General features: G+C 40.9%; 1 protein-coding gene across 2 annotated transcripts; it reads left to right on the forward strand.

The window, feature by feature from the left end:
- Nucleotides 1–732: 732 nt before the first annotated feature.
- chpfa (chondroitin polymerizing factor a) lies at nucleotides 733–25,788 on the forward strand. 2 transcript variants are annotated; one of them, XR_009782775.1, is made up of 5 exons: nucleotides 733–1,192; nucleotides 4,980–5,544; nucleotides 17,129–17,311; nucleotides 18,292–23,643; nucleotides 23,810–25,788. XR_009782775.1 is itself a non-coding variant. In XM_061723015.1 (4 exons), the coding sequence occupies exons 1-4, from the start codon at nucleotides 867–869 to the stop codon at nucleotides 19,546–19,548; spliced, it is 2,331 nt and encodes a 776-aa protein (XP_061578999.1). In that variant the 5' UTR covers nucleotides 733–866; the 3' UTR covers nucleotides 19,549–25,788. The 2 variants fall into 2 exon arrangements, 1 of the variants encoding a protein (XP_061578999.1); XM_061723015.1 differs by having other exon boundaries at nucleotides 18,292–25,788.
- Nucleotides 25,789–27,644: the final 1,856 nt, after the last annotated feature.

Raw genomic sequence — 27,644 nt, forward strand, 5'->3', positions numbered from 1 at the left:
GCATGCACGGAAAAGCAGCAGGGCGAAGCAGACAGTCCACAGCAAACAATCACAAAAATAAAGGCATGTAAATAAAGTGTCCCCTTATCTTAAGTCCAGTCAGTGGGTCAGTGGGTCTTCTTAGCAGTTTTCCTCCGGTGATTAGAAGAAAAGAGGCTGTAAACAGCTCCGTGTTAAGCCTGATTTATGGTTCCGCGTTAAATCGACGCGGATATTATTATTATTATTATTATTATTATATTTTATTATTATTTACAGCGCACAGCAGCCCATTGAGCGATAGCGCTAAAACGTCAGATTTTCAGATTATGAGATTATTTAGGCAGAAACAACTTTTCATTAACTGTATTTGGCCTTCATTCAATTTTTGGCAGGTGAAAATGCCTATTTTGTGTTGTATTTATATTATGAAGCTCAAGAATGAGATCAAATCATATTTAGGTAGAAACAACCTTTCATTAACTGTATTTGGCCTTCAATCAATTTTTGGCAGGTAAAAAGACCCATTTTCAGGGAGAAATCAGATTCTGGCAGGCAATCACTTTTTGGCACGACGCCGGCCTATGCTAAAGCCTGAATTATGGTTCTGCGTTAAATCGACGGCGTAGTCTACGCCATAGAGTGCGCGTCGCCGCGTCCCTACGCCGCACTCTGCGTTGGTGTAACGCGGAACCATAAATCAGCCTTAACGGTGCGGGGGAGGAGTCTGCTAGCAGCCACGTAACAGGACTGGTGAGGATTTAAGGAAGAAGTCGCATCTTTTCAGAACTATTTAATGACCGGAGCATAACTGCTTTACTTCAGATTGGATGAACAGTTCCGCTGGTCCGTACTGAGCGCCTCGGGAGCGGGACTGTGCGTGTACAATGCGGGTGTCGGTGTGTTTGGCGGTGTTTGTGGCGGTGCTGCGGCCGCTCGGCCCGGTCGTGGTGGGGGTTTCTCTGGGCTTCACGCTCAGTCTGCTGAGCGTCAGCTGGACGGAGGACGGCTGTTCCCTGGCCGGGGCCGGGCGGACCGGGGGGGCCGGGGGGACCGAGGGCCAGGCCGGGGGCTCCGGCCAGGGGGGGCCGCTCAGAGGAGCCCGGAGACCCAACTCTATCTCCCCCTCCAGCGACGGGGAGGAGGAGTACTTCCAGCCCAGGATAGTCCCGTACAAACACGTCCCGTCCACCGCGGACAAGAAAGTTTTCAGGTCAGTTCTAGTTGGATGTTTATTCTAACTCGTGAACAGATTGTTTCAATTAGATGGGTTTATTAACAAGCAAACACTACTGAAATCTTAGGATTCAAAGGTTTTAATACCAGTTTCTCAAAATAAGATTAATCTCGGAGAAAAGTATTGATAAACATGGAGGTGTAACCAGTACTGGAGTTGAGGGGGATGGAGTCATCACCAGAAAAATAACACCAGAAAAATGTGACCATTTTCAGCTGTTTCATGTAAATTTTACATTTTAATTTTTGAAATTATCACAAGCAAAAAAATCTCTTTCTACTTATTTCAAGTGAAAATCTACTTGAAACAGGTGAAATTTGTTGTTTTTTCCAGTGATGAGTCTTGTTTTAAGTGTAATGAGATTTTTTTTTACTAAAATGAGACATTTTAACTAGAAATAAGACAAATATTCTTGTTAAGATTTTGAGCTTTTGCAGTGATCCATTTTACTTATCCTGTGAAGGACAGAGTCATATTGATAAGTTCAGAAAAGTGTTTTTTATTGTTGTGTTTTGATGTATTTGATGTAAGCCCAGTGGATATTTAAAGCTTACAGAAGGCTGCATTTAACTGCTGCTATGTCATTCCTGCAGTATTTCTGCAGGTGTTTTGGTCACTGCTATTATTTATAATATATTATATTATATTATTTGTAATCAGCACAAATTATCTGTCCCCATATGATCAAATCCACCATCCCCCCTGATTTTTTTTTTTACAACTCGAGTACTGGGTGTAACTCTCCAGATTTAACAGGCTGTCCATGGTTTGTGTCGCAATAGATACAGGACTGTCTCAGAAAATTAGAATATTAGAATATAATTAGAAATATTGCAAGCCTTTTATTATTTTAATATTGCTGATCATGGCTTACAGTTTAAGAAAACTCAAATATCCTATCTCAAAAAATTAGAATATTCTGGGAATCTTAATCTTAAACTGTAAGCCATAATCAGCAATATTAAAATAATAAAAGGCTTGCAATATTTTAGTTGATTTGTAATGAATCCAGAATGTATGACATTTATTTTTATTTTTTTATTGCATTACAGAAAATAAAGAACTTTATCACAATATTCTAATTTTCTGAGACAGTCCTGTATGTTAAAATCAGTAAACTTTAATCACAAAAAACATGTGTAGGAATGTTGTTGAATGTTAATGACGACTAGACCAAAAATACAGTTACTGTAGTTGGCTAAACTAAATGTCTCCAGACAAACATTAGCTAAATATTCTACTTTTTTCAATGCAGTAATGATCAGACAAGTAAAATAGTGGTAAATAAATGATTTTGCGGCTGCACAGTACAGAGTAGGCTGCAGATAGATGCTGATGTTAAATCGTTTATTGATATTAACTGTGGTTCAACTCTAGGCCATATTATCAGTACTCCAGTTGTAAAATAAAAATCAGGAGGGTGGTGGATTTTGTCATAGGGGGACAGATAATTTGTGCTGATTACAAATAATATAATATATTACAAATAATAACACTGACCAAAACACCTGCAGAAATACTGCAGGAATGACATTGGCACCATCTATTGTGCCAATAGATGGTATGCACTCGCATGAGATTTGCCGGGATGTTAAGAGTGGGGGGTGGGGGGTTGATGTCAATTTCGGGACACATCTTCAGTAGTATGCCTCTGAATCAGGGGGTGTTTCGGCCTTTAAACACTATACACCCTCATCAGAGGTGGCCAGCTATAGGGTGATCAAGCCTTAGCTTGTGTCCCGTGCCCAATCATTAGGTTTTGCCTAGATGAAAAATCCTCATGGTTCTAACGGTTGGAGGGTTGGAGTTCGGATTCTCAGGTGGGAGTTCTTGGAGCCCAGCAAGGGTCCTTCCGTTTGATCCACAACCACTGGCTGCCTCTTTCAGCTGCTTCAGAAATTGCTCTGATAGTCTGTCGCAGAGCCTGTCCTTGGATTCCAAGGTCCTTCAATAATCTGATGGTGGAAGAAGCCACAAATCCCCTGCATCCAACTTCAACTGGGTAGACTTTTGCACTCCAGCCACGTTGAGATGCGTCTGCTGCCAGCTCTGTGTATCGCAGTTTTTTGCGCTCATACGCCTCCTCAACAGAGTTTTCCCACGGGACTGTGAGTTCCATGATATACACTGATCTCTGTGAAGGGGACCAGAGTACCATGTCTGGCCTAAGGTTGGTGGAAGCAATCTCAGGTGGAAGAACGAGTTGCTGCCCAATGTCAACAAGCATCTTCCAGTCCCGGGGTGGTGGATTTTATCATATGGGGACAGATAATTTGTGCTGATTACAAATAATATAATATATTACAAATAATAGCAGTGACCAAAACACCTGCAGAAATACTGCAGGAATGACATAGCAGCAGTTAAATGCAGCCTTCTGTAAGCTTTAAATATCCACTGGGCTTACATCAAATACATCAAAACACAACAATAAAAAACACTTTTCTGAACTTATCAATATGACTCTGTCCTTAACAGGATAAGTAAAATGGATCACTGCAAAAACTCAAAATCTTAACAAGAATATTTGTCTTATTTTCTAGTTAAAATGTCTCATTTTAGTAACAAATCTCATTACACTTAAAACAAGACTCATCACTGGAAAAAACAACAATTTTCACCTGTTTCAAGTAGATTTTCACTTAAAATAAGTAGAAACATCTGCCAGTGGGACAAGATTTTGTTGCTTGTAATGAGAAGATAAATCTTGTCCCACTGGCAGATTTTTCTACTTATTTCAAGTGAAAATTTACTTGAAACAGGTGGAAATTGTCAAATAAGTTATTTTTCTGGTGATGACTCTAAATGTTGAAATAGCAGTAAAACCACATTCATTGATGAAATGACATAAGGGATGGAAAGGAGGGATGGCAGTTTTACAGGGGGGATGATTTGGACCGTTTTTATTTCAGGGGGGGTGATTTGGACCGTTTTTATTTCAGGGGGGGGATGATTTGGACTCTTTTTATTTCAGGGGGGATGATTTGGACCGTTTTTATTTCAGGGGGGGGGGGGTGATTTGGACCGTTTTTATTTCAGGGGGGGATGCCATCCCCCTCATCCCCCCTCAACTCCAGTACTGTTAACAAACACTACTGAAAGATTAATCTCGGAGAAAAGTATTGCTAAACATGGAGGTGTAACTCTCCAGATTTAACAGGCATGGTTTAACATGGTTTGTGTCGCGATAGATAGATGGTGTCAGCTAATGAGGACTATCCTGTTCAATCATCTGTCTTTTTCTGGATAGTGCAGTTCAAGGAATGTGGAAAACCCTTATTCCAAGCCTATGCTGGTGTAATTGTTTGTCCACCCAATAATTTAAAATCTGTAAATATTTAGCATTTCATTTGTTGCTGATAACAATTGTTTGACTATTTTAATAAAAAATCAGCAGCTGTAAAAGGAATCATTAATGACAGTCATCAGGAGGAAATAAAATGTACACAGGGTTGTGATGCAAAGCAACTTATTACATGTTTACCACCTGAAAGATCGCAACAGAGAACGGTGAGAAAAACCATACAAAATGTTTAAAATATGAAAATTGCCAAGATATCCGTAGAGTTTGGTGGAATTAAATGTATTTTTTTTCAAATAACTTCTCCTAATTTAATAAATTGAGTACTTGAGTCACTGAAGGAAAATGATCAAATGTGATAAAAAGAAATGCTCTGGGGATTGTTTCTCTTCTAGTTCCATCTGTACAAAATGTAATCAAAAGCAGCATTCAGTCACTACGTGTGTCTTGTGTTTTTTTCAGGGCTAAATACATCAGCACAGAGCTGGGGATGCGGGAGCGGCTGTTCGTCGGGGTACTGACTTCCAAAAACACCATCAACACTCTGGGTGTAGCTGTGAATCGAACCATCAGCCATCATTTGGACGCCGTCGTTTTCTTTACCGGCTCACATAACCGCAAAGTCCCTCACGGCATGTTTGTGGTTTCTCATGGAGATGAGAGATTGATTTGGAACATGTTTCAGACCATCAAATACATTTTTGACCATTACATCAATGAATATAACTGGTTCTACTTCGTCCAAGACGATGCCTACGTAGAAGCGGACAGGATTAAAGTGTTGGTGTCACACTTGAGTATGGACTGGGAACTTTACATGGGCAGTCCTGAAGAGTTCATAGGGGGCAAGATGGAAGGGCAGTACTGCTACGGAGGGTTTGGGTACCTGCTGTCACGCAGCTTGCTGCTGCGACTCCAGCCCTTCCTGGAAAACTGTAGGAATGATATCCTGAGCTCCAGACCTGACGAGTGGCTGGGAAGATGCATCATTGATTACACACGCATAAACTGTGTTAGTAACTACGAGGTAAGTTTATTTTCTTCCACTCTAGATGTTTGGGGCTATAGAGAAATGAAACGGTCTTTAAATAAGCACAAATTTAATTTAGTCTATTTTAGCTCTTTGTTGTTCCTCTATAGGTGCAGATGTTTGGCCCCTTTTACCAAGATCCAATATTTATTGACTTTTGGTCTTCTTTTCAGTCAGTCTCATTTTCTCTGAAGACATTAATCCAGGGGTCGGCAACCCAACATGTTTTAGAGCCATATTGGACCAAAAACACAAAAAACAAATATGTCTGGAGCCGCAAAACCGAAAAGTCTTGTATGTATCAGCCTTAGAATGAAGAAACACATGCTGCATGTTTCTATATTAGTTAGAACTGGGGGAAGATTTTTTTTCATTATGCACTTTGAGAAAAAAAGTGGAAATGTGAAGAAAAAAGTCGAAATGTCGAGGAAATTGTCGAAGTGTCGAGATTAAAAAGGAAAGGAAAAAGGAAGAAAAAATAGAAAAAAAAAAAGGTCAAACATTTTTGAAAAAGCTCCAGGAGCTACTAGGGCGGCGCTAAAGAGCCACATGCTGCTCTAGACGGGGTTGCCGACCCCTGCATGAATCTTTGGAGTCTCTTGCCTCTTCCCTCATGTCGACTGTAGGACTGTGAGCTTTCAATCATTGTGGATGTGTGACACATTGCTGGAAACCAAACAGGAATCCAAAGCTATTTTGGTTGGTTTTTGTCAATAGTTAAGACTTGAAACTGTGCAAGTTAGATTATGCTTCCTGAAAGTAGGCAAATATTCCTTCAAATGTAAAACTGGTATCTTAGCATATACAAGTCCTTTATACTGCTTTAAATGAATGTTGAGTCACAAAGAAGATTTGGAGACTGTTATCCAGAACAGCTGTGTGACAGAAAAAACCAAACTGCCCCTTTACAAATCATATATAGCTGAGGTGGAGGGTTATTTTTATTAACCTTTATTTATACAGGTAAAATTTCATTGAGACCCAGGGTTTCATTTACAAGATACCTATTTTAGGTAGGTAGCAGCAAAACACAAAGTTACATATTAACAGAACGTACAAGAGACAAAAACAAAACAGGAACATAAGGTCATTAATAATAAAATGAAGGAAAAAAGGAACTAGTTAAATCCAGTACATGTGCAGACCCCACTGACTGTCTCACCAGCCTTCTGACAAGTCATTTGAAGTCCCCTAGCCAAATAAAATTGGACATCTTCAGCTGTTCCAGGTTCCAGCGCAGCGTAGGAGAACGTCTTTATTCCAAGTTCAGTACGGACTGAGGGGACGGCAAATGTGACGTAATCCAGGGATCGGAAGTTCTGATCAGAGTGTTTCTATGTCAAGTATGTGGACAGATAGGAGGAGAGTAGTCCAATGATGGATTTATAGACAAATAGATACCGGTGGGTGGTTCTGTGCATGGGAAGTGAAGACCAGTCAGTGAGAGAGTACGATGTGCAGTGATGTGTAACGCGTTTACAACCAGTTATGGATCTCAAGCATCTGTGATATGCAGCATCCAGTAGATGAAGGGAGTGAGCAGAGGCATCATTAAAACATCATCACCATAATCCAGGAGTGACAAGAAAGTGGCTGCAAGGATATGTTTGCTTGCATTTAAAGAAAAACAGGTTCTATTTCTAAAAAAAAAACAAAACCCAGCTTTAATTTAAGGCCACGTTTCCACATAGCCGGGTATTTACAAAAACTGATATTTCCCCCTCTACGTTTTGAAAAATATCCTCGTTTACACGAACCCGGATAAATACGCTGTTAAGGTGCTATGAGCATCCAAACCTGCAGGGGGCAGTGTAACGAGAAGATAAAGTCATGCTAGCCAATCAGAATCCTGGAAAAAAACGTCAACAAATGACACGTGTGAAGCCTGAATAATATGGTTCTGCGTTAAATCGACGGCGTAGCCTACGTACGGTGTGCGTCGCCGCGTACCCTACACCGTAGGCTCTGCGTTGGTGTAACGCAGAACCATAAATCAGCCTGGACTGCCAGTTACTTCCAAGACGGAACGAGAGTCTTTCGTTTGAAGTGACAGAGAAGTGGAGTTACTTTTAATTGTGACTTTAGAATATAAAACAGGTAAAATACAAGAAAATATTGACGGTTACAAACAAATTGTAAACGCAGGTCGCACAAGTGACCCTTCTGTTGCATAATGTGACGTTCTGAAACCTAAATGTCAGTTTCCCTCCGTTTACAAGCAAACATGAAAACTGAGGTTTTAAAAATCTCCACTTTGGCCGGAGTTTTCAGAAATGATGGTTTTTGGAGACTTTGAGCTTCGTTTTCGTGTAAACGAACGGTCAAAACGCATGAAAACACCACAATTTTTGCTCCGTGTAAACGGGGCCTAAGTTTCTTCAGTAATTGGTCAATATGGCATCTAAAAGAAAGGCTATCGTCCAATGTTATGCCAAGGTATTTATAAGTGGTCACAGACTCAATATGGGAACCTGAGCAGACGTAATACAGGGTGAAACAGCAAGCACCTTCTTTTTTCTTTAAACTTGTGGCCGCTCGGTGACGCAGTGGGTTAAGCAGCGGCTCATATACTGAGGCTACAGTCCTCCTGCAGCGGTCGCAGGTTCAAATCCCGGCCTGCGCACCTTTGCTGCATGTCATCCCCGATCTCTCTCTCTCTCTCTCTCTCTCTCTCTCTACCCCCTTCCTATCTGCAACTTGAATAAAGGGCCACTAGAGCCCAAAAAAATCTTAAAAAAAAAAAAAAACATGGACTTAGTTTTACCTTCATTTAGAACTAGCCTGAGATGATACAGTTGTGCCTGAATGGTGTCAAAGGCAGACTGCAGATATTTGGACGCCTGGGCGACAGAAGATGTGCAACAATAGACAACAGTATAATCAGTAAAAAGATGTACAGATGCATGTATGTTTTGGCCTACTCTGTTCAAATAAATAATGAAAAGAGAGGGTCCTAGGACGGAACCTTGCTGCACACTAGGGCTGGGGTGCATCCTCATACGCCCAGCAGAAAGGTGCTGCTGGTGTCAGTGCTGCTGTCCGGGTCTGCCGGTCACTTCCACCTAACTTTCCCAAACTCGGCCTGTTTGCGCCGTGAGTTCATCCGCGCGGTTGCTACGCACAACGGACTCTTTCAAAGCAAACTGGGACGGTTTAGTAAAGACGGGAGGGGATGTTTTCTCCTCTCACGTTGCGATGATACAGCTCCAACTGTCCGCTCACCGCGACACGCATCAGCGTAGCCGAGCCTTTCTCTTCCAGAGCTGAGAAACTTCACCTAGTGTTGCTTAAATGTGGCCTCATGAAAGGAGGAGGAGGATGAAACATTGCAGTCCCTACACCTACAATTAGTCTTAATATAAAGGTGCTGTAAAGGCCCGTCCCGCTCAGAGTAGCTCATCCTGGTAAAACCAGGTAAAACCAGCTCATCCAGGTAAAACCAGGACCAGAACATGTTCTTAGCAGATGTTCTTCAGACGGGGAGATGCAACGTGCACTTTCTGCCACTCACTGCTTAGTAACTGTTTAAAAAATACAGTTTTGGTAAATTTGACTTATTCCATATTAATGCAGTATGAACAAGAAGCTTTTAATGTAGACGTATAGAATCATCATACTGGTGTGATTGTAGGCATCAAAGTGTTAATTCAAGGCTACGGCAAAATATCGAGATGTATATTGTGTATCGTGACATGGTCTAAAAATATGGAGATATTAAAAGGTCATATGGCCCAGCCCTACGACACCATTACTAGTGTTTAGGAACCCAGAGCTAAGACCACTGCACACACTGCTTAGAGAACCAGCCAACAGCATGGGCTGACATTCCAATGGTAGACAGTCGCTGACATAAAATACTCTGATCGACTGTATCAAATGCCTTTTGAAAGATCAATAAAAAGGGCAGAGCAGTATTTCTTGGCATCCGTGGCTTCCACAATATCAGTAATCACCTTAATGGCAGCAGTTGCTGTACTATGCTGCTTCCTAAAACCTTACTGAAAAGGAGATAAAATATTGTCCAAGCTCAGGTAGTCCTTGACCTGGTCAAGCCTTTCAAGAACTTTTGCTAAAATCCAGAGCTTGGAGAGGGGTCAATAATTATTCAGTAAAGTGGGGTCACCCCCTTTCAGGAGAGGGAGGACATGGGCAGTTTTCCACACATCAGGAATGACCTTGCTCTGGATAGAAAGATTAAAAATGTGAGATACAGGCTGAGCTATAATATGTGTAGCCAAATGTAAAAAGTAGGGATGAAGATTAGCAGGGCCTGCTGATTTTCGCGGATCTTGGTCTTTTAAGGCTGTAAGAACCTCTTTAATGGATAAGGGGGTGAAAGAGAAATGTTGGTTACTTGAGGCTGGGCTAACAAGGGGGAGAGTGGGTGAGTTTCTATCACATGAATAGTCAAACAAGGAGCTGGAGGCTATAAATTGTTTGTTAAAACAGCTTAGCATCTCAGTTTTATCTGATATAGGGGTGGAATCGACAACAATGTTAGGTGGCAGCTCTCGATTTTATGGTATGCCAGAATTTCCTAGGTTCGTTTAAGTTGTCAGTGGTCTGCAATAATTAATACTCACGTTTAGCTTCCCTAATGCTAGTGCAGCTATTCTGAGCTTGGCGAAAAAGTAGCCAATCAGCCACAAGGCCCGACTTCCTTGCATTGGCCCAGAGCTGATTTCTCTTATGTAGTTCAGTAGTGAACCAGGGACTCTCCCGTTTGTCCATAAATTAGCTAAAACTGTCATGAAAATATTCCCAAGCTAGATTCAAATCATCAATTAATAAAATATGGCCCCAGTTAAAATGAGAGAGACCATGAAGGAAAGCTTGTTCGACAAAGTGCTTAAGACTTCTTTTATAAACAATTGGAGGCTTAGTGCGAGGGATTTTAATGTCTCTAACTGTATTCTCACGCAGATCATTAGGAGAAACTGCTGTGGCAGAATATTTATGTGGCATGTTGGTTATTAAAAGATTGATAAGAGAAGATTTGCTTAGGCATTTGGGGTTGAGACGAGTAGGGCTTTCAATAATTTGAGTGAGGTTAAGAGCCAAACACTGGGCCTTAAAAGGATCAGATACTTGTAAAAGCCAGTCCCAATTAAAATCGCCTACCAGAACGATTTCCTTGAATTTCACTTGAGCTAAAAGCTGCATTAAAGAGGCATATAGCAACCAACAATAGTTAGGTGTTGACCAACAGAAAAGACAATACTTAAAGCTAAGAATTCAAAATGTTTAGCAAAAGACTTGGAAAGCAAGACCTGTGTGGCAAAACTGGACTGGCCTTTTTAGGGCGATCAGAGCGGAAAGTATTGAAATCCTCAATTGATACATCTTTCTCAAAAACAGATTTTGAGAGCCTGAGGGGTATTCCAGGAAGCAGGTTCAACAAACTCCGAGTTCAAACCTCAACTCCGAGTTGGCTTATCCTGAGATCGGAAACTCTGAGTTTTCGGTTCCAGAACAGCGGATATGAGTTAGTTCAATCAACTCTGAGTTTGTTAAGCTCGAGTTAAAAAGCCATCATCAGTAGAGCCCTGATTCAACGCTTCACCATGGCAACCGGCGACATCAAAAGATCCACATACATTTTTTTAAACTTTATTTAACATTTCAATTTACAAAATCCCTTTTGAGGAAACATTAGTTTACATCTGAAGATCCACATACTTCACGCCACTGGAGTTAGAAGTGTTAATACGTGCGTATGGCGAGTATGAGAGCATATTTCTGAAAAAAAGAACAGCTGCAGCAGCAAAGGAGAGAATTGGCGTGGGAGAAAGTTGCTGCAGTCAATGTGTAAGTTTGAATGCAGTATTCATTTAACATTTAAGCCAGGGGTCTCCAACTCCGGTCCTGGAGAGCACCTATCCAGCATGTTTTAGGTGTCTCCCTGCATGAACATACCTGATTCTACTCAATGGTCGTCATTAACTTGTCATCAAGGTCTGGACAGTTCTGTTGCTGACACAGCTCCTTGTATCATGGTGTGCTAAAGCAGGGAAAGATCTAAAACATGCTGGATAGGTCTCTCCAGGACCAGGGTTGGAGACCCCTGATTTAAGCACACTGTCTTATAATATTACAGATGAAAACGGAATGGTATTGAATGAAATGCTATTGTCATTTAGATCAGGGGCAGCCGCCACACCTCGGCTTCAGGGGAAAATGTAAATGTTTTTTTTTATTTTTTATTTTATACATTTATGGAATTACTCTGTGTCTATTTGTATTGATTTATTCTATTACTTATTACATATAAAATAACTACAAATGCATATCAGAACAACATGATGGATTTCACTAGATATTATCTTCCCCAAAACTTGTACTGTTGCACTTCTATTGTATTGTTGCACTGACATAGTGAATACAATACGTTTTTCTGCTCTCTCTGCCGCTTGCCCCATTGGCTGAATTGACGCCACTGAGGCAGGAGACAGAGAAAAACTCAGGCTTTATTGAAGTAAACCTGCTAGCGAGCAGGTTAGGTTCAGAGGCTCAGTTGTCGTAGTAACTGACTCAGAGTTTGAGTTAGCTCGCTTTCTGGAACTGAAAACTCCGGATTTCCCTCACCTCAGGCTTAACAAACTCAGGATTTTCACCAAACCCGCTTCCTGGAATACCCCTCAGGTCTCAGAGATAACAATCACTTCTGTACCGGTCGACTCAGCCCAACATTTTAGCATATCCATTTTCATATTAGAAAGCCGACTGCAAGCATTTACATGTAAACCAGACCTATTTTTAAAATCAGATGGCGTGCTAAATGTACTTGAGGACCAGGATTTGGGTGAATACCAGTCAGCAGAAGAAGCATAAAGACGAAACATTTTCACTTAATGCTCAATACAGTTGAATCCTTACAAGAACTAATATTAGTATTACCTTGCATGGCACCTGTGTTGTTCATCAGAGAAAACGCATTAGGATAACAGCAATTATCCAACTCACACGGACATGGGAGCGAGACGGATGGAGTGGCATTCACATGCACTGGATAGTTAGCTGGCTCAGGTCTTAGTGTGGAAGTTGCATGGATTTTGATTGTCAGTCACGGGCATAAAGAGTATGGATTTCCGACCGTACCTGCCATGGCGAGGCAGAGACCAAGGAAACAACCACCATGACTGCAGCCATGGGTTTGACGAGTGTGTGCACAACGGTTTTGGGCCTGGGTCGGCCCGGTGGATGGATGGATGGATGGATGGATGGATGGACAGCTGCTCCAACAAACGCCGGGGCTCCCGGTGGCCCTACTGCTGTATGCTGCTGTAAAAAAAACCCTGAATATGAGCCCTGGGTTACTCCTTTTAAAACCTGAATATTGGGTCATGTAAACACCAAACGGAATATCCCCATCAAACGGAACAGGAATTTGTTTTCTGCACATGTTCTGTTCACAAGGAATCCTGGTCTTTTGAGTCCAGGAAGTTCTTATAAACACGGAGAAACCAAGACCAGGAGAAGACTAATCACTTCATAAATGTAATGAAGGATATGAACATTTCTGCATTTGTAGACGGTAGAAAGTACCGGGATAGAAGATTTACAAGAAGGTGAGAGAAAAGTTGCGCGAAGCAGCATTTGTTTTGAATTTGGATACAGGAAGAAGAAGCGGAAATTACGGGCATTGCATCAGGATGTTCTCCGTGCGTTGCTGGTTTGATCCAGATATCCTGAATGATTAATTACCATGTAAACGGAATATTCCCAATGTTTCAGTAACCGGAATATTAGCAATAACTTAATTTTGACTGCATGTAAACGTAGTCCATGGCTCCGTTCCAATTCCTGCTCAGACTCTTCACTCTTCAGACTTTGTTTCCTTTATCTTAAGGACTTCAGGTTAAGGACAGAAAACGTTGTGCAAGAAGTGGTGTATGGCAGAGCTGGGTGGATGGACAGACAGGCTGCAGGATGAGTGAGATGGATCCCAGGCCCCAGTGTATCAGAAACTGCTGTAATGTACGACCAAAGTCCCGCCACGGCAGCTCCGGGGAGGAAGTCAATCACACTTCACAATTCCAAGAATCTCAAAACAAGCCACGGCTAGCAAGCCAGTCCACAAGCACAAAGAGCAGGCCAGAGATTACGAGGCAGAGCAGCCTTTCAAAGCTGACAAAAACATGAACTATCCACAGACCTTTGAGAGTTGGCCGTTCATCAGTACAAAAACCTTAGGTGAAAATCCTTAAAATCCACTAAAAAACTAAAACAGACATACGCATGCCAGAGACAAAGGCATGCTGCCATCTGGGATTACGCTGCCACCTCCAGTACTACTCCTACAACTACTACCACCTCTTGGTACTACTGTACCAAGATGTGTCTGAGCCATGATGTCTTATGTTCCTTTTTAACCATCCTAACGCCCTTCAGTAGAGAGCATTAGATAAAGGAGCACAGGAAGGGGGGGTTAGGAGGCTTGCTATGGTGAAAAATATGGGTTGAATAAAGAACAAGGAACCTTTTTCTTTTAATCCTTTTCTGTTAAAAAGAATACTGATTAGGGCTGAACGATTAATCGCATTTGCAATAATATCACATTCTCTTAAAACTTCTGAACTCGCAACGTGAGCAATTCTAGAGTTGTGATGTGAGTGGGCGAGCACTCAACTGCATCAAACCTTCATACTGCGCTTTACTCTGTTGCGCAGTGGCCTATGGAGAGACTGTTTTATAGTCTATGGCAGGGATACTCAACTGGCGGCCCGCGGGCCACTTGCGGCCCGCCAGGAGCTTTTATGTGGCCCCTGGTCATATTTTAAAAAGTGGGGGGAAAGTAGTGTTGTCCCGATCGATCAGCCGCCCGATCGTCAGCGGTCGGCGTCACTTCCGGCCGCCGGAAGTGATGAAGTAAACGAAACTAACTTGGTTTACATATCGCATTTTGTTAATTAATAAAAATTTCAGATGCTTGGTAGCCTTTTCAGTTGGTTAATGATTCATTGGACAGTGTTTGTACATGTTAATCTCTGTTGGAGATGTTTTATTACTACGGATTTTTTGCCAGTGTTGCACAGTGATAATGTTTGTCACATTATTTGTTATTAACCTCCGTTGTAACGAGGACTTGTTTACATCATTAGGCTTCTAGGATTGGCCGGACATTTTTTTTCATTTGAATCTCTAAATGAGGACTTTGCGTTTCAGACGGACTTCTAATGGCCCTTTTGCACTAGTACCACCTCAGCTCACTTCTACCCGCCACGGCCCCGTCTTGCGCTTTTGCACTAGGGGCTGAGACGGGTGGAGCCGTGCCAAGCAGATACTTTTTCTGTAACCATTCTGGCCAGGTTCTATCCGGGCTGAGCTGGGACTATTTCTGACGTCACCACCCTCCACGCCACTGATTGGTCGGGGGCGGGGCCGTCAGCCGTTTGAATCAGGAAGCGGGAGTCAGCGCGAGAGCGACTCGCTGCGATTTTATTATAAAGCGCAAACGTCTGTTTGGTGATTCAACTCTGAGGTGCAGATGTTCATAAACCTGGTGCTGACGAGAGAATTAAAAAAGGGATGTAGACGGGCTGTTTTACTCTCAGACGCTCGCGGCTCCAGCTGATTTCTGATCAGCGCTGACACAAACAAAGCGGTTGCGCAATCGAGTACGTCACAGCAGCTTCACCCCAACCAGCCCACTTCTCACCTGGGGGGGGGACAAACGGGGACAAAACGGGTGGAGCCACGACGAGCCGAGCTGATGCGTGCATGCATTGTGGCCATCTCCATACAGTCCTTTTGCACATGTGGCCCCCGGCCTAATCTAGTTGAAGACCCCTGATCTATGGGCTGGATAGGCCAGTCTGAAACTGGATCAGCTGAAACTCAGTCTAGAAGAGCAACAGCAAATCCATACTCTAGGATTATTTGGGTTTTTACAAAAGGAAGATGTGGCGCAACGTCAGGTGTTCAGAGTATGTCGTGCTAACGTTGCTACTTCATGGAGTAAAACTACACACTTGTACCAGCATGTTAAAAATCAGCATGAAAATCACTAGGCGTTTTTGGATTGGATCCCACTAATATGTCTGGATGATGAAGGTTGTTCAACATATAAACCCAAGGCTGGTACTTGTCACCTTGTGCCTGTAGGCAAGTCCAGGGGAAGGAAGGCGTTATCCGCCTAACGTAACCTGTGTGGGCGTGTAGAAGGATGTATTGTCCCCACATCCGCTAGATTCATACGCCCACCGACAGTTGTCATTTTCAAATCAAGGATAGATGAACATCGGGAGGAGAGTTTTTTTTCTTTTTTGGCTGGATTTTGCTTCTTGCAAAGCCTGGGTTTGTCATTTCTGTGGCCACTTATTCAAACAATGGACCATCATTTTTGGTTCCGGACATACGCCGGTTTATGTCGGTCATGATAAAAGAGGCACGCAACACGCTACATCCGCACGTTAATATTCTATAGTGCAATGCTGAACTTTTTGGTGAGTCCCAGGAGCGATCACTGCTAACACTGTTAGCACAGTTAGTTTCTGAATCACCAAAAGAGTAAAAGACATGATGACGGTGAAGTTAGTTTCTGAATCTCAGCCTGACCAGAGAACTGTTCCATAATAATAATGATGACTTGGATTTATATAGCGCTTTTCAAGGCACCCAGAGTTTTACAGAGATCATTATTCATTCATACACATCCTCACCGCCCCTCCACCACCACCAACATTCAAACACATTCACACGGGGCAGGTGGGTAAGGTGTCTTGCCCAAGGACACTACGACAGCAAACTGGGACGGAGCGGGATTCGAACCGCCAACCTTCCGATCATTGGACGCTCTACCACCTGAGCTACTGCCGCCCCAATTTTAGAGGAACAAGTCTTAGAGCAGAACCAGCATTAGTTATAATATTATTAGTCTGTATATTGTATTTACAGGCTTAAAACAAAAAAGCCTTGTCTTTGGAAGAACATTTTATACTAACTGTATGTACTGTTGTATTAAAATCATCCATTAGGTTTTTTTTACAAAAAAAGATTGCATATCCTATCGCAATATTGGGGTGGGGGTCGCAATTAGATTATTTTCCAAAATCGTTCAGCCCTAATACTGATGTCAGTTCACCACGGACAGTTGCACATTTAGTGAATTACTACAGACTTTAAATAGTTGTCAAACATTTGTGGAAGAGCTGCCTCACTTCGTCCTTTACATGACTGTATTGTAATCACATTGGTATCTCTTTTCTTTAAAAATCCTCAAGCTCTTTAGGTGGTATGTTGTTTTCTCTTTAAATGACTGATATTCTGTTGACATTGGTAATCACTCGGACAGGTTTTACCGTTTAATTATTGTAAATATTATTTTACATAGGATGCAATACATTCAAACAGAACAAGGAGTCGTTACAATCACTAAAACTCTGAAAGTGGCTCAATTTCACTATGCAAATATGCTAAACAGTGTTTTTTACAGTAGAGATTAGCAGAAGCTTCCTCGATGGCAGGATATGTTTATTTGAGGGGAAGTAACAAAGCATTGCAAATGAGCTCCGAATAACATTTGGGATGTTTTTGTCATGCCATCATCACTCATGAATGGTCTCCTCTGTTTCTTCTTCAGGGACTGGAGTACCACCATTATAGGTTAGGAAAGAATTCTGACCCCAGTAAAGAGCAAAATGAACAGTTAAAGAAAGCTCTGACCGTCCATCCGGTGTCTGACCCTGAACAAATGTACCGGCTGCACAGATACTTCTCTGAGATTGAGCTGCAGAAGATTTATGATGAGATCGCAACACTTCAGGTAAGCTGAACAAATCACTCATGGATCATTAGCAGTACTCTAATTGTAAAAAACAATCAGGGGGGATGGTGGATTTTATCATATGGGGACAGATAATTTTTGCTGATTACAAATAATATAATATATTACAAATAATAGCAGTGACCAAAACACCTGCAGAAATACTGCAGGAATGACATAGCAGCAGTTAAATGCAGCCTTCTGTAAGCTTTAAATATCCACTGGGCTTACATCAAATACATCAAAACACAACAATAAAAAACACTTTTCTGAACTTATCAATATGACTCTGTCCTTCACAGGATAAGTAACATGGATCACTGCAAAAACTCAAAATCTTAACAAGAATATGTGTCTTATTTCTAGTTAAAATGTCTCATTTTAGTAAAAAAAAATCTCATTACACTTAAAACAAGACTCATCACTGGAAAAAACAACAATTTTCACCTGTTTCAAGTAGATTTTCACTTGAAATAAGTCGAAAAATCTGCCAGTGGAACAAGATTTTGTTGCTTGTAATGAGAAGATAAATCTTGTCCCACTGGCAGATTTTTCGACTTATTTCAAGTGAAAATTTTACTTGAAACAGGGGGAAATTGTCAAATAAGTTATTTTTCTGGTGTTATTTTTCTGGTGATGACTCTAAATGTTGAAATAGCAGTAAAACCACATTCATTGATGAAATGACATAAGGGATGGAAAGGAGGGATGGCAGTTTTTCAGGGGGGATGATTTGGACCGTTTTTATTTCAGGGGGGATGATTTGGACCGTTTTTATTTCAGGGGGGGATGCCATCCCCCTCATCCCCCTCAACTCCAGTACTGATCATAAGTCAAATCAATGTTTTATTTTGAAGCATGTATTTTATTTCTGATTGAAATTTAAAAAACAAAAAAAACTAAATTTAAGTGGCTTATTAGTTGTAAACGTTGTTGGTTTGATTGATGTATACTTTTGAACGTGTGTCATGTCTTCACAGGCAGAGATTAAGAACCTGAGCGTGGTAGCGTTTGAAGGCAGCCGGAGCGCCCTGTGGCCCGTGGGGGTCAACCCACAGTTTGAGCCTAAATCTCGGTTTGAAGTTCTCAGGTGGGAATACTTCACAGAGGAGGAGATCTATTCCTGCGTCGACGGCGCTCCAAAGTGCGAGCTGCTCGGCATTGACAAGCTGGACGTAGCGGACGTGGTAGACACGGCCGTAGAGGAGCTGAACAAGAAGTACATGCCCATCCTGCACCTGAAGAAGCAGCAGCTGGTCAACGGCTACCGGCGCTTCGACCCCACCAGGGGGATGGAGTACACCCTAGACCTGCAGCTGGAGGTCAGTCAGAGAGGTCATACCTGGACCATCACCAAGAGGGTCCACCTGGTCCGACCTCTGAGCCTCATAGAGGTCATTCCCATGCCTTACGTGACTGAAGCTACCAGGGTTCACATCATAGTTCCTCTCACCGCGGGAGACCGGAGTTACGTCAAGCATTTCATGGAAGTCTTTGCCTCCAATGCCTTTGAGACGAGTGAAAATGCAATCATAACATTCTTGTTCATTTATGACCTGCTGGAGGCCCAACACGTGGAGCACGATGACATCTTTGCTGGTGTGAAGACTCAGATAAACGCATACGAACACCAGTACCCTACAGTTAAAATCCCTTGGATTAGTATCAGGACGGAAATGCCATCACAGATTAAATACATGGACATTATCTCCAAGAAGCATCCGGTCGACACCTTGTTTTTCTTGGCTCAAGTCAACACAAATATCAATACTGAATTTCTGAACCGCTGCCGCATGAATTCCATAAACAATTGGCAGGTGTTTTTCCCCATCCATTTCCAGGAGTACGACCCTGACGTGGCCTATCACGACCAGCCCCGGCCCGGCACCGTGGAGCTGAGGAAGGAGGCTGGGTATTTTGACCGCAGGTCCTTTAATGAAGCTTGTTTTTACAACTCAGACTACATGGCCACGCGCTCTCGGATGGCTCCAGACGTCCTGGAGAATGAGGATATTCTGGACAGCCTGGATGTCTACGATGTATTTGTGAAGTATTCGGGTCTACATGTATTTAGAGCAGTAGAACCAGCACTTCACCATCAATACCGCTACCAATCCTGCAATGAAAAGCTCAGTGAAGACCTGGCTCATAGATGTGTTCACCGCAACCTGGAAAGCCTTGGTTCTCAGTCCCAGCTGGCCATGCTGCTGTTTGAACAACAGAGAAACAGTACTTAAACATTCCTGGCCTAGTTTTCCAGCAGAAAGGGCTACATACTCATTAATCACATGATTCACTCAGAATGTATGGCTTTTATTATTCAAACTGCTGGAAAAAAGGCTTTGCTCTCTTTAATTTGTCTGCAAATGGTCCTGCATGAGCTAATGGAAAATCCAATAGATTTGGAATGCTGAAGATTTGACCAGGGCTCGTTGTATAACTAACAAATCAAACCAAATAAGTGAATCATTGTTTTTACACTGGGATCAGATTTGAAAGAAGCAACACTTTGACACTTATAGAATGTCCTTTTGATTTAATGTTTTATCAGGGATACTTTCAATTTGAGCTTCATGTGGCGCTTTTTCCTGGTAAAAGTAAACAGTATATTATACCATTGTTTGTACACCCCTTAACCTAGGGGAATTCAGATATTGCACCTTTGATACTTAACTGGTTTGAGTATTTACAAAAGCATATCTTGATATAATGTGCCTTGACACAGACTTTTTGTATGTTGGCTATTTTAAAGATTTCCTATTGTTTGTTTTTGCAGTTCACCTCTTTGAACAATTCATATCAGTTTAGCGTTAGACTTTAGTACAACAGCTAAACTGTTGAAGGGTTGTGCCTTGTCAGAGAGGATTACTTCACTATGGATAAGGTCTGTTACAGCTGATACTGAACTGAGTTCTTGGTCGTCTTTTAAATGTTCAACGTATTATAAGCCCAACCTCCTGCAGGCTGCATTTGTGCTATAAAGCTGGGAGCATTTCCGGAAAATACCTGCAGGTCAAATGTAGTATATGAAAACTTGAAGATTGTGTCTCTCCAAAACCATTTGGTGGTGCAGGGAAATTTGCAATTTCAAGTCAATAATTTATCTTTATTTGGCAGTATACATCTCACAAAACACACTGAAATGAGTCCTCTGCTTTTAACTGATCATTAATTGGATTAGGATTCCCAGAATCTGGGTCCTGGAACCCCAAGCCCACCTCTGTCAGGCTTTCACACTGAAAGGATACTTGAGGAAAATGTCTGAAATGATTAACATTTTCAAAAGGCAGGTACATCTGAATGGAGATGATCAATTTTTTATTATTTTTTTTAAAGGGGACCTATTATGGCATCTAATACCTATTTTAAAGAGGCCTTGAATGTCTTAAAAACAAGCTTTTGATTGTTTTTGCTAAATAAATGAGAAATTCAGCCTCTGAGCCATGTCTTTATCTTCCCATTCTCTAACCTCATTATCTATGCAGGATTCTGAGTGGGCGGGGCTATGATAATGAGGCTCTGTGCTGATTGGCTGCCTGAATGACGCCATACACTGCTACGGAAAAATGGAGGAAGCTCCGGCCGGCGGAGTTATTTACACTGTGTCCTAATAACTGCATGCGATGCGAGCGAGCGTCACCGACAAAATTAATTCCATGACTTTATTTTCTATTGGACTGTCCTAACTGGCCGCTGCGCAGCACGACGCAACGTGCCACGCCGTTTTTAGCTGAACATTTGTCGGACGCCCTACTTCTATTTTCTTCCTGTCGCTCGCGTTGAAAGCGCTGTAGGAAACTGTGACGGATGGGGAACGGCTGATCCAGTTAGTTGAAATGAGAAGTTATTGCTATGATTCCTCCTCATTTCACTACAAAAACCTCAATAAAGTGGCAGCTGCTGGAGGGAGATGGACAGAGAGTCCGATGTCACGCAGTGCTACGATAGTCGGACGCTCATGCAGTTACACGGTTTTATAGTTGTGGGTGTGGTTTGCATTTTGGTTACAAACAAAAATGCGCCGAATCTGAACGGCTCGTAGATCCACATCACACTGGACAGATCATCCGGGCAGCTGTACAGACACTGTAGAATCTGGTTGCTTTTCTCCTTCTCTGAGTTGGCAGGCTGAGGGGAGACCACTTTATATATGTTAAAGCAAGAAAAAACCTGTTTTTCATGATAGGTCCCCTTTAAAGTAGAAAAGTGTTGGTGTTCCAAAGCAGCATGGGTCGCATTGGTCAATATTTTTTTTGTTGTCCTCCACTAGTGAGCTTGTATGTTGTAAAAACTGTTTGGTAGTAGATCTGGAGTGTAGCGGGAGGTCTTTCTGCCTCTGAATAATAATAGCTGTAGTGGGACTATGCAGCATTAAGTTGTTAATACATTATGATGTGCAATATTACGGATAATAAGCCTGGGTAGATTTCTGTTTGAGGCCAGGACTTTCAATTCCAAAACATTTGCATCAATTCCAGAAGTGTGTATATTATGGTACTTCTCAATACCCCCCATTTCTGTTTCATGAAAAATGTAATTCCTTTGACAAGACATTTAAAAATATATATTTTTTCTTTCACTAACCACTTGTGGGTATCAGATTTAGTTTGAAATGCATAAAACTGAGAGTAATTTCTTTTTATTTAACTGTAATTGGAAATAGTACATCTACAGTGTACCCTGAATAATGTTTTCTGTATTATTTGCTGTGTAAGTACATTACGAGTATTACAGTCTACTGATTGACTTTACATTCATTTTGTAACGCATCTCTTATTTTAATAAGCACAGACTTTCAGACAGACGGTAAACCATCTTAACTTGGAGTACACATGTCTTCTTTATTTTTTACCTTTTAATTTTGGGTAGGAAAAAAAAAGGTCAAAGATGTGATTAAGATAAGCCATTACCTTCTGTTGATTTTAAAGCTATAATCAAAGAAACAGGCAAATTGATAATTTGTGGTGTTAACACCAGACATGGAATGGAGATGAGATGTGACTGGTGATGTTTGCACTAATGACAGTATTTAGTGTGTAATTTATTAGTCAGAACCTCTACCTGATACTCTGCAGGGTTACACTGGGCTGCAAACCAAACCCAGAGCATTTCATTTCACTTAGTGCTCCTGAGATATAACTGATTGCTGTAATTCAAGATAAACTGTAAATCAGTGTCATTTTAAAATAAGAGAATACGACTTTGTTTTCTTGTTTATCTGTATCCGATTTAAATAGAAATCTTTTTTTATTTAATCACACCATCAATCCAGTTTGTCCATTACGTGTCAGCACAAGAATAAGATGATTTCTGGCACAGCTTTCTAGTGGCAAAGAAATGTTCATTTTAGTACAAGGAATAAAGTTCTAAAACGTTTTCATTCAGACGTATGACATCGAAAGGACTACTGTAAAACATTCTTCCTCAACCGTGGTATTCCTGATGCTAAGGGTGGTTTAAAAACAGGGAAAATGTAATGGCTTTAATTAAAACTATTGTGATTTCAAGGATCTTTAGTGCAGCGCCCCTTAGGCCTGATTTAGAGACCATGGAGGAAGAGTCCATGTTACATTGTCAGTCATTATTTTGTACTTTGTGTCACATCCAGTCACAAGACTTATTTTGTTTAACATTCCAAAGATAACTACATTTCTGTTTTTGATTATTGTCTTATTTTCATTTTAGCACCGTGATGTGGTAGTCAGTTGTTGGCAGCAATAAGATTCCCAGTTCAAATGTCTGCATAATGTGAAATTTGTATGTGTCTTGTTGTTTTTTTTCTGCAAGAAAGTGCATCTTAAATGCCCCAAACTCAGAAGTAACATCTGTGTGTACAGTTTTGTCACATAAGTTTTATTGATAAAACAAATACATGGTGAAAAGTCCCAGGAACAATGCAAGATGGGAGAGTGAGTGAAAGACTGAAAGACCTGAGCTACGTAATAAGAAGGTAGTTGTCCTTAAGACTAATAGGACAACTACATAGGCTTTACAACTCTGGCATGTGACAAGACTGCTGTTGTAAAATCTGCTCTGTGGTTGATTTGTATCTATTGGATATAGAATAAAGAATAAAATTGTGTTTCAAATTGCAGCTGAACACAATGTCATCAGGACAGAGGATTCTTGCTCAGTCTTTCAAACAAAGCTATGGTGATAATTGTCCCTTTATTCAGCTACACATCAGCTACTGTGACTACTCTGATAACGACTACATGTTTAATGACAGACAAGACTGATTAGAAACCTTTTTGAAAATGTCAACCCTACAAATGATTGTGAATACTAAACAACCATGAATTCACACATAAATGCATAAATTCCTGAAGAAGGTTTATGTTTATGTTTATTAAGGATCCCCATTAGCCGACGCACAAACGCCAGGCTAGTCTTCCTGGGGTCCTATTTAAAAAGTACAATATAAATAACAATACACAATAACATACAATTCCAGTTACAAAACATACACAGATCAAATTGCAATTAAAAAGAGATAAGGTCCTCTTAAACCTTGGTACACTTCAACTATGAGACACAATGAGAAAAAACAAATCCAGGAAATCACATTGTAGGATTTTTAAAGAATTAATTTGTAAATTATGGTGGAAAATAAGTATTTGGTCAACATTAAAAGTTCAACTCAGTATTTTGTAGCATAACCTTGTTGGCAATGGCAGAATTCAAACGTTTCCTTAAGTCTTAAGTCTTCACAAGGTTTTCTACAATGTTGCTGGTATTTTGGTCCGTTCCTCCATGATCTCCTCTAGAGCAGTGATTGGTCCGTTCCTCCATGCAGATCTCCTCTAGAGCAGTGATTGGTCCGTTCCTCCATGATCTCCTCTAGAGCAGTGATTGGTAGTTCCTCCATGATCTCCTCTAGAGCAGTGATTGGTCCGTTCCTCCATGATCTCCTCTAGAGCAATGATTGGTCTGTTCCTCCATGCAGATCTCCTCTAGAGCAGTGATTGGTCCGTTCCTCCATGCAGATCTCCTCTAGAGCAGTGATTGGTCCGTTCCTCCATGATCTCCTCTAGAGCAGTAATTGGTCCGTTCCTCCATGATCTCCTCTAGAGCAGTGATTGGTCCGTTCCTCCATGATCTCCTCTAGAGCAGTGATTGGTCCGTTCCTCCATGATCTCCTCTAGAGCAGTGATTGGTCCGTTCCTCCATGATCTCCTCTAGAGCAGTGATTGGTCCGTTCCTCCATGATCTCCTCTAGATCAGTGATGTTTTGGGGCTGTCGCTGGGAAACACGGACTTTCAACTCCCCTGCAGAAAAACATCCCCAGAGCATGATGTTTCCACCCCCGTGCATCACAGTAGGTTTGGTGTTGGAATACAACTCAACATTCTTCTTCCTCCAAACACGATAATTTGTGTTTCTACCAAAAAGTTATATTTTGGTTTCATCTGACCATACAACATTCTCCCAATCCTCTCCTGCATCATCCAAATGCTCTCTATCAAACTTCAGACCTGGACATGTACAGCAGGGAACACGTCTGGCCCTGCAGGATCTGAGTCCCTGATCGTAGTGTGTTACTGATGGTTCCTTTGTTACTCTGGTCCCAGCTCTCTGCAGGTCCTTCACTAGGTCCCCGTGTGGTTCTGGGATCTTTACTCACCGTTCTGGTGATCATTTTTTTTTAAGATTCAGTCTTCCCAGTCTGGTGCAGGTCTACAATTTAGTTTCTCACGTCCTTTGGCAGCTCTTTGGTCTTGGCCATAGTGGAGTTTGGAGTGAGACTGTTTGAGGTTGTGGACAGGTGTCTTTTATACCAAGTTCAGTGTTTAGTTTATACCAAGGTACCAAGTTCAAACATGTGCCATTAATCCAGGTAACGAGTGGAGGACAGAGGAGCTTCTTAAAGAAGAATTTACAGGTCTTTGAAAGCCAGAAATCTTCCTTTATATTACTGACCAAATACTTATTTTTCACCATAATTTACAAATGAAGTCTTTTAAAAATCCTACAATGTGATTTCCTGGATTTTCTTTTTTAGTTGTGTGTGTGTGTGTGTGTGTGTGTGTGTGTGTGTGTGTGTGTGTATTTGTATACACACACATACATATATATATATACACACGCACTAATACATTTGGAAATCAAACAAGCACCAAAGACAACATTTCTATTAATTATTTTATGAAATAAGATTGTCTTTTTTCCTCTCTTTGAGTCTCCGTCCTTCTTCCTTCTGTATTATTCTTCCTCTCTCATGCCATGTCATTCCTGATCTAACTAACTCCATTTACTATAAAAACTTTAACTTTATTAATTGATCATTGTGTGTTTGTACCTACCTCTTTCAGATATCTCATTGTATTATTATCACTATTATTACTTGATTGTTCTTCTAATTTCTTTACACACTGATGATGATAATGTTAATTATTCAGTTTAACATCATTGCTTTCTCTCTCTCTCTCACACACACACATTAATATTCAGTCATTAAACCGCAGTATTTTTTTCTTCGTCTCACTAATGTAATGTTACATTTCTGTAGATCTTGTACTATGATGTATAATTATTAAAAAGACAACATTTCTAACTTTTTAATGTATAAATAAATTGTACAATAAAATTGTTTTGGGGTTTTCTGAATAAAGAGCACAAATAATTACATATGATACAACCGATTCTGATAAATCGTTTTTATATTGACATTGATATGTTCACATTTACAATGTGAACATATGAACACACATATCTGTACAGGAGTTATTAATGAACATATGAACACACACATATCTGTACAGGAGTTATTAATGAACACACACATATCTATACAGGAGTTATTAATGAACACACACACATCTGTACAGGAGTTATTAATGAACATATGAACACACATATCTGTACAGGAGTTATTAATGAACATATGAACACACACATCTGTACAGGAGTTATTAATGAACATATGAACACACACATATCTATATAGGAGTTATTAATGAACACATGAACACACACACACATATGTACAGGAGTTATTAATGAACACATGAACACACACATCTGTACAGGAGTTATTAATGAACACACACATATCTGTACAGGAGTTATTAATGAACACATGAACACACACACACATCTGTACAGGAGTTATTAATGAACACACATATCTGTACAGGAGTTATTAATGAACACACATATCTATACAGGAGTTTTTAATGAACATATGAACACACATATCTATATAGGAGTTATTAATGAACACATGAACACACACACACACATCTGACACAGGAGTTATTAATGAGCATATGAACACACACATCTGTACAGGAGTTATTAATGAACACACACATCTATACAGGAGTTATTAATGAACATATGAACACACACATCTGTACAGGAGTTATTAATGAACACACACACATCTATACAGGAGTTATTAATGAACATATGAACACACACATCTGTACAGGAGTTATTAATGAACACACACATCTGTACAGGAGTTATTAATGAACACACACATATCTATACAGGAGTTATTAATGAACATATGAACACACATATCTATACAGGAGTTATTAATTAACATATGAACACACACATATCTGTACAGGAGTTATTAATGAACACACACATATCTATACAGGAGTTATTAATGAACATATGAACACATGCACCCACACACACACACACACACATATCTAATCAGCTATACAACTGCAATCTATGTTTGCAAAAGTTAAAAACCTTAGACAAGAACAGCCTGCAGAGCTTTCTCCGTGTGTTCCCGCTCTGCAACCGGTGCAGCGGCTCAGTTTGTGGAACACAAACACGACTTGTGACATCAACACAAAATGCTGATTTGTTTCTTGAATGTGGCCTTCCAGAAAAACCCATCCTCAGACCCAACCTGGATTTAGTTTCTGCTATAAGGCGGTTAGTACAATTCCACGCAGAACATGAATGAGGCGTCTTCTCTTGTCGCTCCACTTTCTGCCACATCCAAGATGATGGCAGTGTTGACGTTGTTGTTCAGCGTCAGTGAGGCGTCTACATGTAAATATATCTGGCCAGCAGCAGCGACTCCCATGGGAGGGGTTTTTCCCCTGGCAGACATCATGGCTGATGCAGATGTAACCAGTACTCCAGTTGTAAAAAACAATCAGGGGGATGGTGGATTTTATCATATGGGGACAGATAATTTGTGCTGATTACAAATAATATAATATATTACAAATAATAGCAGTGACCAAAACACCTGCAGAAATACTGCAGGAATGACATAGCAGCAGTTAAATGCAGCCTTCTGTAAGCTTTAAATATCCACTGGGCTTACATCAAATACATCAAAACACAACAATAAAGAAC

This window comes from Cololabis saira, chromosome 6 (genome assembly GCF_033807715.1).
Source record: "Cololabis saira isolate AMF1-May2022 chromosome 6, fColSai1.1, whole genome shotgun sequence".
NCBI classification, from domain to species: Eukaryota; Metazoa; Chordata; class Actinopteri; order Beloniformes; family Belonidae; genus Cololabis; species Cololabis saira.